General features: G+C 42.0%; 1 protein-coding gene and 1 long non-coding RNA gene across 2 annotated transcripts in view; one reads left to right on the forward strand and one right to left on the reverse strand.

Moving 5' to 3' along the window:
• Positions 1-370: 370 nt before the first annotated feature.
• Positions 371-14,981, reverse strand: NPY (neuropeptide Y). Its single transcript, XM_073333713.1, has 4 exons — positions 14,647-14,981; positions 13,599-13,786; positions 5,702-5,782; positions 371-2,695 (listed from the first exon to the last, which is right to left on the reverse strand). The coding sequence occupies exons 2-4, from the start codon at positions 13,784-13,786 to the stop codon at positions 2,671-2,673; spliced, it is 294 nt and encodes a 97-aa protein (XP_073189814.1). The 5' UTR covers positions 14,647-14,981; the 3' UTR covers positions 371-2,670.
• LOC140907533 (uncharacterized) overlaps positions 14,059-16,362 on the forward strand; it is a 36,504-nt gene continuing 34,200 nt past the window's right edge. Inside the window, exon 1 of the long non-coding RNA XR_012157516.1 lies at positions 14,059-14,218. This is a non-coding gene — a long non-coding RNA (uncharacterized lncRNA). The remainder of the gene's footprint in view (positions 14,219-16,362) is intronic.

A 16,362-nucleotide genomic window follows, 5' to 3' on the forward strand; every position in this document is an offset into this window, starting at 1 on the left:
CGGACGTATATTTTGGAGATTTTGCCTGTAGTAAAGGTAGACATGCAATATAATAACTGGCCTGTCACTTATATGGTTCACTCCGCAGGGGTAGGCAGAAGTTCACTGTGAAGGAGACAGAGGTGAAGCAAGGGAAGTTATTGAGACTCAAGAGGGTAGGGAGCCAACTAAGGCTACGAAGGGGGCCCCAGCAGTTTCTGTTTGTTCCCTGGCCTGATCCTGGATGCTGTGTCAGTACCTCAAGCTGCCTCCACCCTCCCATCCTCATGCGCATGCATGAGTTTCTGCATAAATGCTCCCTATTTGTGCTGCTCCTGGTTCACCCCGTGTTTCTTATGAATCCAGAACTCCCAGTGAAAACAATACAATGTTGCCAACTCTCATGATTTTATTGTGAGTTTCTCATTTTCTTAAAGCCTCAAACTTCTGGAGTCATGAATCTCAGCTTTTTTTATAGAAAAAAATTAGGTCTACCCCTCACGGTTGTGGAAAAGTTTGAAAACATAAATCCTAAAGGCTCAAAAACCAGAAGGCGAATCAAAAGAACCCCAAATTTACCATTTAAGATAGTTTCATGATTTGGGGGGCCTGACTTGTGATTTTGAATGTTCCAGTTTCCTCAGTATTTGGAAGATGAGATACACAAAGGCTCAGTTCTTCAGAAGGCAAGTTTCACTCAATACTATAAGAGCTTCATTTGGAACAGAGAGAACACAGGAAGATTTAGAAAGAAAATCCAAGATATTAGTATATATAATATCATTCGGTACCATGTTGTTTGATTGCTTTGCCTCTATAGTCAATGCCTCATTAAAACAATAAGGTAAATAAAACTTAACATCTTAGAGCTCTCACTAGCTTTTGTACACAGGTGTGTGCTCCATAAGATGAAGAAAATTCACAGAATTAGGTGGGACTGCAGAGAGTGAGTAACTTGTGTATATGCTTCTTCTTTAACCATTCCTTTCTCCATTCTGGCATATATATTGAAGATAATGCTAGGTAACTCTAATTTAACAATCATGGGATCTACTAACATCCTCGTTACCATCAAATCGTAGTCCCGCAAGATCACTAATGTATTTATTATACACAATGCCAGAAATCAGTGGTAAATACAATATATATCTCATTAAATTCAATTTTTGTAAAGAATGCACCAGAATAGACCAAATATATAGTCTAAATCAATAAAGTGACAATGTAGGTGTTGAATACAGTTTGCCTATTAAAATACCATCTGCGTGTTTTCTTTAAATGAATATGTTTTTAATGTTTCACTGAAGTAGGCATGACATACAGTAACTGGCAAATGTCAAGGAACTACAAAATGTAACAACACATCCAGTGTGTATCTCTAACAAGCAGATTAAAAACCCACTTAAATTGTATAGATGTATTTGTGTTTTAGCTATATAACAATATTTGGAAAACAGATATGAAATGTTTATACATCAAACTTCCGAGCAGATTTTTTTCTGACTTACAATTCTGGTTGTGTTCTTTCACACAATCCCTATGCACTCATCGCTGACATATAAATAAGGGGTAGCATGCTAAAATATCAGGGATCAAGGACCAGAATCTGTACCACTCTATAGAAGAGGCCAAATATAATACAAACAGCTACTGACAATATTCCACACTGAATCTCTGACAATGAAAGAACCATATATAGAATGAGGGTAGAAAATGCTGTTATAACATTAAGTAGTTTTAGATGAAAATATTAAGGTTATTTTCAACTCAACAAGCATCAGTAGCTCTCCCACCAGGGTAATATGGATTTTACACATGGAACATTTAGAGAATAAACATCAAAGAAAATACCATTGTACCTGATCTAGGTACTCTCTGCTCATGGAAAGGGTGACTAGGATAGAAATTAGGAAAATTCTTTGTGTTGGATTCAGTTATTCAAAACTTTGTGTTGCAAAGGAAATATCAAACATTCACTAGGTAGCTTTTCATGTAATCAACTATTAACCCTCAAACACTTCCAAATTCCATATTCATAGTCCTAGGAATTATATTGTTTCCTGTCATTTTATATATTGCCAAAATGAAGAGATTCAATTTTTTTAATTTGAATTCTTAATCAGTCTTGACTATTTAGCAGAATTAAACCTCTTTGTATTTTGAAAATGCTATTAATTTTAATATATGGGTTAATGTAAGTAATAAACAATTGTTCTGTATAATGATTAATGAAAAACACTTTCCAGATCACTTTATTTTCCTAAATTATGTAGGATATATTGGATGTTATGAAACAAATAAATCTGTATAAATCAAAACAGAAAAATTGAATTAAAGGCCCAGCTAAGTGTTGTAATTATTTCACTTTTCACAATTATTTTAATATTTGTGAAATGATCACTGTACATGCTACTTTAGACTGCAGGGAAGTTATAATTCGGTTTTAATAGTTTAAAACAAATCTTTACTATGCCAATAATAGTGTTGTTGTCTTTCATTTAATATGTTACATTATGGAATGCACAAATAAATTATTTAAATAAATGTATATACAAGTATGATGAAGGAAAAATGCTACAGAATTCAATACGATGGTTGCATGCACTGAGGAGTGATAAACTGTGATTGGTTTTATAGCAATAAGTATGGATTGAAAACTAGGAAAAGTTTGACGATGTGCTGAAATTTCCATCACCACATAGAAGGGTCTTCAAACCTGTAACACACATTAAACATGTTATGAAATTTTCTCTGAAAGATTAGTAATAGAACCAAATAGATTTTAAGATAATTGATGATCTTTTAACAGGCAGAAGTAATAAAAGTTCTCATTTTAATACCACTAGTAGAGTATGGGATACATTTCCAATGTGACGTATGAAGACTGAATTGCTCCACTTCCACAAAAATGAATGGAAGTCAGGTGGTTAAATACCCACACATTATTATGTAATGGGACCCTAAATGTTGCTGCATCAGTGCTGTGTCTTTACAGTACTAAGACCCATTGCAGAATAATTTTATGCCAGTGGCTAACACTTAGTGCATTTCTGCTACAAAATTATAGCACGTAGAGATATAAACATGCCTATCAGTACATTTGTATCTCTGACTGAATTGTCTGTTGTACTGCTTAAAGAGAGGACTTACTGAATTTAGCAAAATTCTATAATGCTGTTCACCCAGAATTTAGTTTTTTCAAAAACTCAATCTGAAGGTAGCAGCAGTGATTGCTAAAAACTTAAGTGGCATTATTGCTTAATATTTTAAATAAATGATGTTTAAAATATTTGCTAAAGCAAATGCCACGGGCCCAAAGTATTTCTGTATCCTGGTATTGTACTACGTGCATACAGAAAGAGACACAAAAAGAGGGAGAACATAACTGAGACAAAGGATGATACACATACAGTATAAGGATTTCCTAATGACCACATGGGATCCACAAGATCAAAACCATGCATAAGAGAGACATTTGTATTAAACTCAGTGCTTTCCTTAGTTTTGCAGCACATTTATTTTTAATCTATTTTCCCTAAGAATCTAGTAAAGACGTTCTGCTAAGGGAGAAACTTTCTTTATATGTCCAAACGTACCATGTTAATTCGAGACACTTATGGAGTTTCTCTTTATTAGCTGGTAAGAGTGCACATCAGAGGAGACAGCCACTCTGAATACTATTCAAGTTTTTCTTCATACTTCATTAATTTTGGGTACAATGTCTAAGTTCACAGAAGTGACAGAGGCATGAAATGTGACCTTCTGGTGATGATACAGCCATGGGAAACTAGATCTATTCTCTAGCTGCCCATGCATGCAACTATTTCTTAAATATAAATACATACATAATTACTTTATTTTAAGTTATGAACTAATTTTAAACTGCTTTTATTTTTTAATAATATTGGACCTTGTTTTAATCTTACTGTTGATTACAATACCCTGTTGAGGGCATGAAATTAAAATCTCTTCCTTATAATTTTTTCCATTTCACACGCACACTCGTTTATTCTTTTTTTTTTTTTGTTCATAAGCTTTAAGTTATTAATTATTATTATTATAAATAAAGCATTGTAGCATTTTTGGAGAGGAGAAGAATCATGTATAAAGAATTAGATGGAGGAATTACATAAATTGTAACACTACATGTGTGCTGCCCAAAGCAGACGACACTGATAGCATTCCTTGAAGAATTAGTGTTTTGCCTGGTCTTTATAAAGCATAGAGAACCTCCATAACATATTTCACTACAGTTTACTTTAACATATACATCAAATCAGCGAGATAAATTGTATCATGGCAGGTGCACTTAAAGTCATAACCATAATGCTGTATTTTAACTTTGTAGTAAAATTTCCTATACTTGGGCCCAATCTTGTAAGTCTACTGCACAGACAACTTCCATAGGCATCAATGAGAATTCTGGACACAAAGGGTTTGCAGGATTAGCCCCTTCAGTGCCAGTGCTGCAATGATTTACATGTGTGCTTAATTTTAGGCACGAGAGTACTCCCATGGGGCTCATGCATATTGACTTATGAAACACAACAGCTGGCTTGGGCATTATGACATAGCTACGGTGAAAATAGTTTACTTCTGCAGTAGACATACAATCACCAGCCTTTTAAACATAACCGTCAAGGCTTAAACTCTGCTTACCCACTCTTAACTACAATTAAGATTAAAAATACTATTTTACATCTTCATTAAAAAAATTGACTCAATCCAGATGAGGTGGCAAGTAGAATTTTGCAAGACTGTATTAATCTTAGTCATTATTATAGTATTTTAATCAAGATATGCCATTAGCTTAAATGGATATATACTTACTGACTGAAATTCACCCCTGTGCAGAGGTCCAACACCACACCTATGCATTTTTGAGACCTCTGCTTTTTCCGCTCAACATCAAGTTTAAGTGGAATTTCAGTGATGCATAGATCTTATACTGGCCCTCTGCATTGATTGTCATACCTTAGCAATTAAAATTATACTGAGATAGTCAATAACACATTTAATAACATCAGCCACCTTGTTACAATGTTGTTTTATATAGTGTTGTAGTAAAATCAGACATCCAGATCATGGGCTTTCAGATATAGACATTCTTGTGTGTGCCAACCAAAATTTAATAACTTGTGACCTTTTCACTTTGTAAAATATTAGGCACAAAACTCATGCAAAATGTAATATTTTAAAGAAAGTCAATGTATATAATCTGTGTGTAGATTAATATAGGCACAGATTTTCCCACCTAAAGCTATTTTAAAAGAACCCAGGATTTCAGAGAGAAAAATAAAACTAAGAAAATTAACAATTAATGGGGAAACATGCCTCATGTTTCAGTATGTAGGTGGATCACCATCAGGGGTCAGGGTGGTATTCTGTGCAGCATTTCACAATAAGGGATATGCATTATGAGGATTCTTCCCTTCCTTTAAACACCAGGTATCAGCTACTGCCAAAAGTAAGATACAGTACTCTACTTGAGCCAGTGGTCTGATCTGGTATCATAGCCCTTACGTTCCTAGGATGTTTGTGTTGTTTTAATAATGGATAAATAATTTTATTTGTTTATATATACATATATATATAAACTGACATCCAAATACAGTGTTCTAGTTTTTGATGCTTACATATTTTCTGCCTATGAAAATCATTTACTGAAATAGTTAAATTTAAAATAAAAATAATAGTTATCACAATGCACTTTTGTACTTACCTAGATCTAGGAATATTCTCTGTGCTTTCTCTCAACAAAAGATCGGAGATCAGTGTCTCTGGGCTTGATCTCTTTCCATATCTATTAAATGGGGGGAAAAAATACCTATTTTTTCATACCTCCAACTTTAAAATTGAGACTAACTTTGGAATGTTCATATAAACCTTTATTGTAAAATTTTGTAGGGCAGAAGTAAAGGCAATTCTCCAGCAGGTTTAGTTGAACCCAGTTTGCTCATTTGAGAATGTGTCACTCTACTGTCACATTGGTTACAAATATATCAATAATTAGAACATATAAAGACCCCTCATATTGAAATATTTTCCATAATCACCTGTTATAATATACATGATAGAAACCGGACATTTCTAACATTTCTTTGTTTGGCAGGTATTAGCAGATATCCTACAGTCACACTTTTTGTGCGGGAGGATGTGCAAGGGAGGGAGAGAGAAGTGGAAATATAACAGCAGATCTGAGGTTTATGATCCTTTTCTACAAATGCAATTAAGGTTTTTTTGTTCAATTCCAGCACAGATTTGGATAGTGCTGCATATTCCATCAGAAATTCATTGAGTGAGAAATCCACAAAAACTACCTGCCCTATACAATGAATACAAAAAGACTCATACTGCATCAAGTTACCATACATACAGACCAAGATTTTCAAAACTGACTAGTAACATGAGATGAGATGCCTTAAAGGGGCCAGATTTTCAAAATGTGCTGAGGAAAATCCAGCACCTTTAAGTTGTCTCAAGTGGGGGACCCAAAACTTGAGCTACCCAAACTCACTCGTCACTTTTAAAACTCTTGCCATCGTAGATCTTGTATTGCAAATCAGAGCTTTGTTAGTAACATGGTATGACAATTGTTGTCAGGTGTGATCTTTGTTCTTAGTAAACCTGACAACTGTGTTTCTATTCCTGCATTAAAAAAAAATATCCTGGAAAACAATAGAATCCATTAGGGGCATTTACTTGAAAAAATAATCCCAATTTCCATTTCTTCTAAAGGAATGCGCCCTTTTTCTCCTTTCTGAAAACAGTATCAATAATAAGCAGTCAGCTTGACAGGTAATCCATTACTGCCTGGGACCACTAGGTTAACAATAATAATGGTAACCACAAGAGAACACTTCCTTCACTATAAAGAAATAAAGATCATGGTTTATTACTTGTATGGATATACAGTAGAACCTCAGAGTTTGGGAATGGAGGTTGTTCATAACACTGAAATGTTTGTAACTCTGAACAAAACATTATGGTTGTTCTTTCAAAAGTTTACAACTGAACATTGACTTAATACAGCTTTGAAACTTTACTATGCAGAAGAAAAATTCTGCTTTCACTTTATTTTTTTAGTAGTTTATGTTTAACAGTACTGTACTGTATTTGCCGGGGGGTTTTTTTGGTCTCTGCTGCTGCTTTTTTGCGTACTTCTGGTTCCAAATGAGTTGTGTGGTTGACTGGTCAGTTCATAACTCTGGTGTTCGTAACACTGAGGTTGTACTGTATCGGCAAAATGACGGTAAAATTACATTGGCAAAGAATTACTAAATGCATGGGGTGAAATCCTGGCCCCACTGAAGTCAATGGTCCTCAAGGTGTCCCTCCAGTGGATTCAGCTAGATTGCAGAAGAGCAAACTTCCAACAAAAAAGTCTTAGCTTTTCTTGATATGATTTGTGTGATTTTCATATGTTTATCATGCTATATGACTGTGGAAACAAGGATGACTTGTTATTATTATATCTTAATGACTGGATTTTTTCCATGGTCTTGGTCAATTTAGTATCTGTTTCAAGTTTTGGAAGCAAATTTCTGTTATATCAACTGACTGAAAATGAATATCTGAAAAGAACCAGCCGCCCACAGTGAAATGCTATTATAGTAATTCAATCAAGCGTGATGCTGAATCATATGTCTTATGCTCCATCACCACAAAGGAACTTGTTTCTAGTTACCTACTCCAATTAACATGGATGTGACTGGGACTTCCCCTAAGGAGGAATCTAATTTCCCTGATTAAAATATTTGTTTTAAAGACATTGATTAAACAAATTAAAAACTGGATTAAGTAGCCCATACCTTAGCAAAATTCCCATTGACTTCAATGAGAATTTTGTCTGAATAAGGACTAAAGAGGGTCCCTTGCAAGAGAGGAGACATGGCTCAGATACATGAAGAGGATTCTTATTTTGAGATACTCGACACACTCTGTCCCTGAAGCTCCCTGGCTCCCAGATTGAGGACAACACATTGTGCTGCCATACAGGGTGTCTGTGTCCTGAATAGGATTAAGCCATCAAGGAATGGAGTGCTGCCTTAAGGATCAGCCCAGGTGGCAGAAAAGGAAAGCAAATTCTTCTAATGTTAAATGTTCAAGGCTTGGGTGTGCCCCTTAGTTTTGCAGTCTCTATCACTTAGGATAGCCCTTATAGTCACAATAGAACAATGACAAGAGAACTGAACTGAAAGCCAGGGCTGAACACAAAATAGAATTAGTTGCCATTGGAGGAAATCCTTCATAAAGTCTTTACACCAGAGTAGATGGTACTGTCTCCATATCTATCTTGCACAATCCAGAGACTTTCCAATGACAGTATCCCAACCTACTGCTTGCTGTGTGGAAAATGTTTGAACAGTCACTTCCACCGAATAGTATTAACATTTTAAAGACCAAGGACCAACTTTGCAAAAGTGGCCAGTAGTGTTTGGTGCCCAATCTGAAGCCTGGTCTACTCCTAAAACTTAGGTCAACCTAGCACAGAGCTGTGAAAAAAGTCATGCCCTGTGCAACATAGTTAGGTCAATCTAACCTTCACTGTAGATGCAGCTAGGTCAATGGAAACATTCTTCTATCAACCTAACTACCACCTCTTGAGAGGGTGGATCTACTACAGTAACAGAAAAATCCCTTCCATTGCTGTTGTGTCCACAGTCGTGTTACAAGCAGTGTAGCTGCAATGCTGCAGCTGTCCTGCTGCAGCACTTGTAATGCAGACATACCCTTAGACATCGCCTGTTTTTCAGAGGTGCTGATAATCCACAACTCTAGTTGAACTCAAGGGGAGCTGTGAGCACTCAGCACTTGTGACAATCAGGCCCTTGGTGTCTCACGTTGGGCACCCAAAGCCATTTTTGAAAATTTGGGCCTGGGCATTCAAATCCTTTAAGGTGTTCAGCACCTCCAGTAGGGGTTGAGGGTGCTCAGAACCTTGCAAAGTCCTCAATATCAAAAGAATCTGCATGTAACAAAGGCTCTTTTTCGCATTACATATCTGATATAGATGTGAAATGGGAAAAATCTAGTGTTTTCTGAAATCCAAGTCATCAGAGATGGTTCAGACACATCCAGGGCCACCTGCAGAGCCCCTGGATTAGAGCCACTTTCTATAGGAATGCCCCCTTCTTGTGGTCTTATATTTAAAACAATATGTTGCATGTTTGTTTATAACATAGAATGGCAATGCATGCAAAGGACAAGCTGGGGGAGGCAAGAGATGACAATGACAAGCTGTGGGGGAAGTGAAGACGAGATGGAAAGTTCAGTGATCTGAAGCTGCAGGCAACAAAGTGGCAGGGCAGTGCCAGTTGCAGGAAGGAAGCCATTGTACAGGGACAGAAGATGGTTTGAGGAGGAATAGAGTTCTGACTCAAGCAGCAGGACAGGGATGAGGCCCAGAGGAAGTTCCCAAGGTCACCACTGGAGGGGGTGAGAGTACAGTGGAGAAGGGCCCTGTATGGGAATGGAGAACAGCCTCACGGGAGGTGAGGCTCAGGAAGTACAGTAAAACGTGCCTTAGTGACGAGCTCTGACAAGAGATCACTTGTCATGAGTGACTACTTGCAGAGGCCAAGGAACATTTTTCCCCTATAATTTAACTGCGAAGAGTGACCACCTGTCATCTGTGACCAGCAACCACAATTTCTTACTCCCATCCATAAAAACAAACTTGTAGGAGGAAACCAATCTTCCTTACTTCTACACTGCTGCTGGCAACGGCACTGCCTTCAGAGCCGGGTGCCTCGCCAGGAGCCACCGCTCTCTCGTGTGCAAACCTTTGAAGAGAGGCCCCTTCTTACAAGCAACTACTTTTGCTAGCTCCCATGAATGGTCATTCTTGGCAGCAGGTTTAACTGTAGTTGCGGGTAACAGTAGCCCATGGGAAAGGGACAGTAAGAGGTACTGGTTAAAGCAGCAGCAGTTGCCAGGAGGGATGGGACAGAAAAATGCAATCAGTAGCTACAGAAGCATCAGACGACAAAGCAGGAAGTGGAAACCCAAAAGGAAAGGGCACTTACCTCTGCCTCTTCCCCCTCAAACATACCCTTTCACATATGTTTCACCAACTGTGCGGTGAGTTGGAGGCTCATGGCTGGGCCTACGGGGTTCAATATCCACAGGGTAAGATAAGAGGCTCAGGGCTTGTCTACACTTGAAATACTACAGCAGCACCACTGCTATAGCACTTCAGTGTAGACACTATCTACACTGACAGGATGGGTTCTCCCACTGGTGCAGGTAATCCACCTCCCTGAGAAGTGGTAGTTGGTCGACAGAAGAGTTTTTCCATTGACCTAGTGCAGTCTATACCAGGGGTTAGGTCGGCTTAACTGCATGGCCCACGGATGTAGATTGAGCGACGTAGCTGGGTCATCCTAACTTTTTAGTACAGACAAAGCCTCAGGATCTTGCTCACACTCAGTGAGAAGTGATGAGCATGCCCAGAATTCTCTCTTCCTCCTGGCTGGAGCCTCTCTGGTTATATCTACACTTCACACTAAGCCCAGGCTCTAACTCAGGTTTGAACCCAAGCCCCCTTCCATCCACACACAAATCCGTCTGATTCAAGAACCTGGGTCCTCCTAGAACTCTGCTAAGGGTCAGAGCCTGCAGCCTGCTGTCACTCAGGTCCAAGCCCTGTCATTTGCAGTGTGGACGCAAATACGAACACATTAGCATGGCTGTGAGAGCTAGGTCCAGAAATTGTAAACCCAGGTTTATAACACAGAGTGGACATTCAAGCATGGGCTTGAAAATGCTGAGTACACAAGCCCAGGTCCCACAGACACAGGCTTACTTTGTTTGCAGCTTACCTATGCCCTCTCATCACGAGTCTCCCTGCAATCACAGGTTCCATCAGGAATGCTGGAACAATCTGTATAGTGGGGGTGCTGAAAGCCATTGAACCAAACTGTCAGCTCTGTATATAATGGAAACCACTTCAAGCCAGGGGGTGTGGCAGCACCCTTAGTTCCAGCACCTATGGGTTCCATAGCCCGCCAGAACCAGTCCTCAAAACCATCATCCAGTACTAAGTAAAATGAAATAAAGTTCTCACTGGGGAACTTTGACTTTAGTTATGCTGTTCATCATGAAAAAATCAATTCTGATCTAGGATCAGTTTTCCAAGACGTTTATGCCACAACATTTTCTATTATTACTGAAATAGGAAATGTGCAAGAGTTAAATTAAAACCAATTGCAAGCCTGTTGCCGTGGGTTGTTTCAGTGCAGTTAATGCACTGAACAAGAGAAACAGTCCATCATGTTTTTCAATTAAGTCCTATTTGGGCCTCCATTCCTCTGATTACAGTGTGGTCCACCCTGGAAAGTGACATTGTGAAACTGGCTTTGTAGGGTTCTATATTTGTTGTCTCTCAACTCTCTAATTGACTGTCCAACTCAAATTTACTCCATTTAAAAGTAAAATGATTGTTCCCCCTGCTTGGCACGTGGAATATAAAAATCAAACTTGATTCTTTTTTCCTTCATGCCTTATCATCAATAAAGACTTTGGTTCAACATTCTATTTATAATATGCACACCAGAACGGAATCTAGCTCACTCATCCCTGCTATACTGACTTTGCAGAACTAAGAGGGGTAAGGGGGGAGTAAAATCTTGTTTTTGTCACTAAAAGAAGCAGATATGAATATGATATATATGCAAGCAGTGGATCTGTTAAGTAAGGTGATGTCATTTTTACACAGTCACTTTTCAGACTAGAACCACACTTGAAATACTGTCTAATGCAGTGGTTCTCAACCAGGGGTACCATGTACCTCTGGGGGTATGCAGCTATCTTCCAGGGGGTACATCAACTCGTCTAGATATTTGCCTAGTTTTACAACAGGCTACATAAAAAACACTAGCAAAGTCAATACAAACTAAAATTTCATTCAAACTATGACTTGTTTATACTGCTCTATATACTAGAAGTACAATATTTATATTCCAACTGATCTATTTTATAAATATATGGTAAAAATGAGAAAGTAGGCAATTTCAGTAATAGTGTGCAGTGACACTTTTGTATTTTTATGTTTGATTTTGTAAGCAAGTCGTTTTTAAATGAGGTGAAACTTGGGGGTACGCAAGACAAATCAGACTCCCGAAAAGGGTACAGTAGTCTGGAAAGGTTGAGAGCCACCAGTCTAATGAATAAATCAGCTGATATAAGAAATTGTATTTAGGAAATGGGATATGAGAGAAGAGGTAGGAAACCAATGTAGTGAATTCGAGTGTGTGAAGGAAGGGGAAGATGATATGGGCAGAGCCAGGGGGAGGAGAGAAAATTTTGGCATCTGCATTTTATATGAACTAGAGGGAGGAAAGCAAAAGCACAGCAAAGAGGAGGTTCCAATAGCCTAGATGGGAAATTATCAGAGCATCGGCTTTTCTGGGCAACGCTTAGTTCAGAGGAAGCTTTCTCTTCTATTAGCCAGCTGAACTAAATCGGACTGACTCCCCCAAACAAAGAGACTTGACATTGTAATTTTACCTTTCTTTTCAATCTGAGGTTTCATCACACACATCTGCAGTAACATGAGCAAGTCAGGGCCATTCCTAGGTAACCATTCTAGGGAAGGGCAGACTTGTCTGCCGATACAATGCGCTCTTTAATTATTTGTTAAGTGACTGGTGTACTAAGCAGCTGTCAAAACAAAAGATTTCTGAATTACTACAATTCTTCAGCAACAATAAGAACTGTCACTCGCTCCAGATAAACACCATATGAGACACAGCGGCAGCAATGGAAGTATGAAATTGTTCTGCTTTTTTCCCTGTCTGTCTCACACTCTCATGTTCCACGTTTACATTTTATTTCCCTCTTTCCCTGTTTGCTTCTGCTGGTGCTCTCTCCATGAAATAAACTTCTTTTGACTTTTGTGTTCCTAGCAACGAAAGCTCTTTGTGTTAAAACCTGACAAGACTGGATGAGACCAGCCTCTAGAGCCCATATTGGTACCACTCCACCAACCCTTTATTACATGTTATTCGTGTTGGAGGTCACATTTACCTCCACCTTACACAAAACCCATGTGCTGTATCCAGTCAGGATCTGCCCCATCATGAAGAGGTGGCTGTGGTTGCTACAGAAATGGAATCCACCCTTAACCGACTTCTTTCTCTATTACTGTTTTTCTTGGGCACCTCATTTTGTGAATTCATAAGTGCTCAGAGCTCCGATTGGAGCATTTTAGCTTCCCCTCAGTTGTGCCCCCCTCACCACTTCGGCACTCACATTGCTGTTTCCATACCCCTCACTGGACCATGCTCAGCCTCTGGTGCCTGATCTCAGCCTTGACGGGACCGTCCCTCACATCTGCCCACCTGGCTCGTGTAGAAGGACCTATGAGCTAGAGATCCTGGAGGAGTCAGACCGCCCCTCGGGGCAGTGCTCACTAGTGGCTGCTGTGCGGAGGGAAAGAGCCCCTCCTACAGAGCAGAGCCTGGGCGAGATCAGAACGTATTTTCCCAGTTTGTTTTCTGAGAAAGGGGTGGGGATGAGCCTGGTGAATACACAGGCTTCCCCCCACCCACCTACCCACCCAGGACAGCTGGTCTGTGCTCGCCCTCCCTGCCCGCGCTAGGGTGCCCGGTACCTACCTCTGCCTCGTGATGAGGTTGATGTAGTGCCTCAGTGCCGAGTAGTATCTGGCCATGTCCTCCGCAGGCGCGTCCTCGCCGGGGTTGTCCGGTTTGGATGGATACGCCTCCGCCAGCGTCCCCAGGCAGATCAGCAAGGACAGGGCGAAAGTCAGCACGGACGGCCACAACCGCATGGTCCCCTGCATCTGCGCGACACGCGGGCGGCGGAGGCGGGAGAAAGGAGCGTGAACGGGCGGGCGCCTGGCTGCCGCCCAGCCCAGGGAGCAGCAGCCCCTTCCCCCAGCCCCCGCGCCCCGGGACAAAGCGCTGCGGGGCGGGCCTTGGTCAGTTCCACCCGCGCACGGCTTGCAGCGCCTCCCCCCCCCCTCCCCGGTTTCTGGCGGGCACCGGCCACGCGGGCGGCTCGCGCTGCATAAAGTCACCGCGCCCCACTCGCCGCGCGCGCCGAGCTTGTGCAAGGAAGTTGCGCCTGTTGTCACCTTTGGGGGGCGGGGGTAAAATCTGGCTCGAGCAGCAGCCCCGGGGTAGAGCTGCGCCGTGGGACAGGGCACGCTGCGGGGAACACAGCGGCTTTTCTAGGAGGATGCTAGGAAGAGACCCGCAGCCTCCAATGAAACGTGAGTGGGGAGAGAGACCCACGCACCGGAAAACTTGATTTCCTTTTAAAAAAAAAGCATGGGGGGGGGGGCGGTGGCTGTTTATTACCCCCTGGGCTCCACGGGCTGCTGAGCTGGTCCCAGCCCAGGCAGGAGGCGGCACCCAACCCGCGGCTCTCCCACAAAAGGGGCAGAGGCTTCGCACCTTCTCCGAAAAGCGGAAGAAACGGCTGTTTCTGAACGCGAGCCCGGGCGGGCGAGGAGCCGCCGGAGGCCGCGGCCGCGGGGCTCACGCGGGGAGCAGAGCCGCTCCCGGCAGCCACGGGGCAGGCGAGATTTTGAGCCGGGGCCCCCGGCCCGCTTTGCACGCGGGAGGGAGGCGCGCGGCGGGCCGGGCGAGCGGGTCAGAGCCGCGTCCCCCGGCCCTCGGGGAAGCCCGCGGTACTCACGGCCGGCTCCGTCGATGGGGCTTTTCCCGCGCTCAGGTCGGCGTCGCGCTCTTGCCAGTGGCTCGACTCTCCGGTCTGTGGCTCGGCGCCTCGCCGAGGTTTTTTATGGCCTTCCCAGCAGGCAGGAGGGGCCTCGGGCGGTCACGCTTGACGCTTCGGTGACTCCAATCCCCTCGCCGCCTGCGCCCTGCCCCGGGATTGGCACCAGAGGCTGCTGCTGCCTCTTGACACTGACACCCCCGGGGGAGGGGAGAGCGGGGTGGCTGCTGACGCCTCCGATGGCTGGGTCCCAAGGCAGCCGCCCTTCCCCCCTCCACACACCCATCTGCACCGCCGGGCACCTCCCCCGCCCAGCAGCCGGGTGAAGCTGGGGCTACCTGGCTCCGGATGGACCCTCCCCGTTTTCCTCTCCAGACTCCCACCCTGCGCTGTCAAAACTGCAGCTTCTCCTGCTGCACCAGAACAAAAAAGCCCTGGGCCCTGGCACAAAAGGGTCTCAAAGCAAAACCGCTCTCTTGCTAGATCCACTCACTCCCAGATTCCAAAGCCTAAATGAGGTGTCGCTGCTCCTACCGCACCAATAAACACAGCACATGCTGGAGCAATAGTAGTTCAGATGCCCTGGATCTTACACCTGAATCCTGCCAGAGACAGCCCTTGTTTTGCACAAATCCTCTAATTCTACAGGATAACTAGAGAGCAGGTGTAGATATGCCTCTTACACCCAAAAAAACCCAATACAAAACCACCTGATCCCCGATGCATCCTGGCACAACAGCACCACAGAAAACTTGCACTGCCAGATATAGTCAATTTTTCACCCTAATCCCAGAATGTCACTCCTTAAATATAGAACAAGATTAATTGCTCCTATTACACCAAAAGGCACCAGACTCTGATGTACAATTGCATCATAAAATCCAGATTTCACATCTGGATCCTGCCAAAATTATAGCTAAAGACCCAGAAATTGTACCCTCCAAATAGAGAAGTCTTGAGGCTTATCTGTTCAGGGAAATTGATCAGCTATAGCTCTGCTAATATAACTCCCCATATGGACACTCTATTCTCAAGTAAGTGACTTTTTTCAGTATAGCTTATGTAAGTTCCACAGCAGAGGATGTTCAGCACCCCAGGTAACCTATGATGCCAGCAACAGCGAGCCCCTCAAAGTTCCAGGAGACACCAACACTTCAACTTTCTTAGACCATGGTAGTGCTCACTGAATCTGGAAAAGAGAAACTGCTTATGGTAGTGGATGTTGCATAGGTCTCTAAAGCCGCTCATAATTTGTTGCAAGGAGTTTGTGGAACTATGGAGAGGTTTTATAAAGTAACATTCAGTAACCTAACAAAATATGGAAAATATATGTTACTAAATGAGGTGAAGCCAGCCTTTAAAATCAAATCATTCTGATTGACATCTTGCCTTTAGCCCCCCCCCCCCCCCACTTCAGCACTAATACAACTTTCTTTCAGTTATTTTTTTCTTTAGATTTAAATAGTAGTAAAACATAAAATGCCTACATAAGAGCGCTAGGCCCCCTGACAATTAATCTTTCAACAATGTAATACACCAGGCAGAATTAAAAATCAAACATTCAGACAGGAACAAATTAACTCAGCCAGTAGGCCATCTGAAAAAAAGCTCCTTTCCACCTGCATCATTTCAAGAACATAGTCAAAACCTTCTCCAAAAACCCTATCAAACAAGTGC

Source organism: Lepidochelys kempii, chromosome 2 (assembly GCF_965140265.1).
Source record: "Lepidochelys kempii isolate rLepKem1 chromosome 2, rLepKem1.hap2, whole genome shotgun sequence".
Classification (NCBI taxonomy): domain Eukaryota; kingdom Metazoa; phylum Chordata; order Testudines; family Cheloniidae; genus Lepidochelys; species Lepidochelys kempii.

Excerpts from the sequence above, each read along its gene's own strand:
- NPY (XM_073333713.1), bottom strand. The coding sequence starts at position 13,786 with ATGCAGGGGACCATGCGGTTGTGGCCGTCCGTGCTGACTTTCGCCCTG. Across the intron at positions 5,783-13,598 it reads AACCTCATCACGAGGCAGAG|ATATGGAAAGAGATCAAGCC; the intron begins GTAGGTACCGGG and ends CCCATTTAATAG. Across the intron at positions 2,696-5,701 it reads GAGAATATTCCTAGATCTAG|GTTTGAAGACCCTTCTATGT; the intron begins GTAAGTACAAAA and ends TGTGTGTTACAG.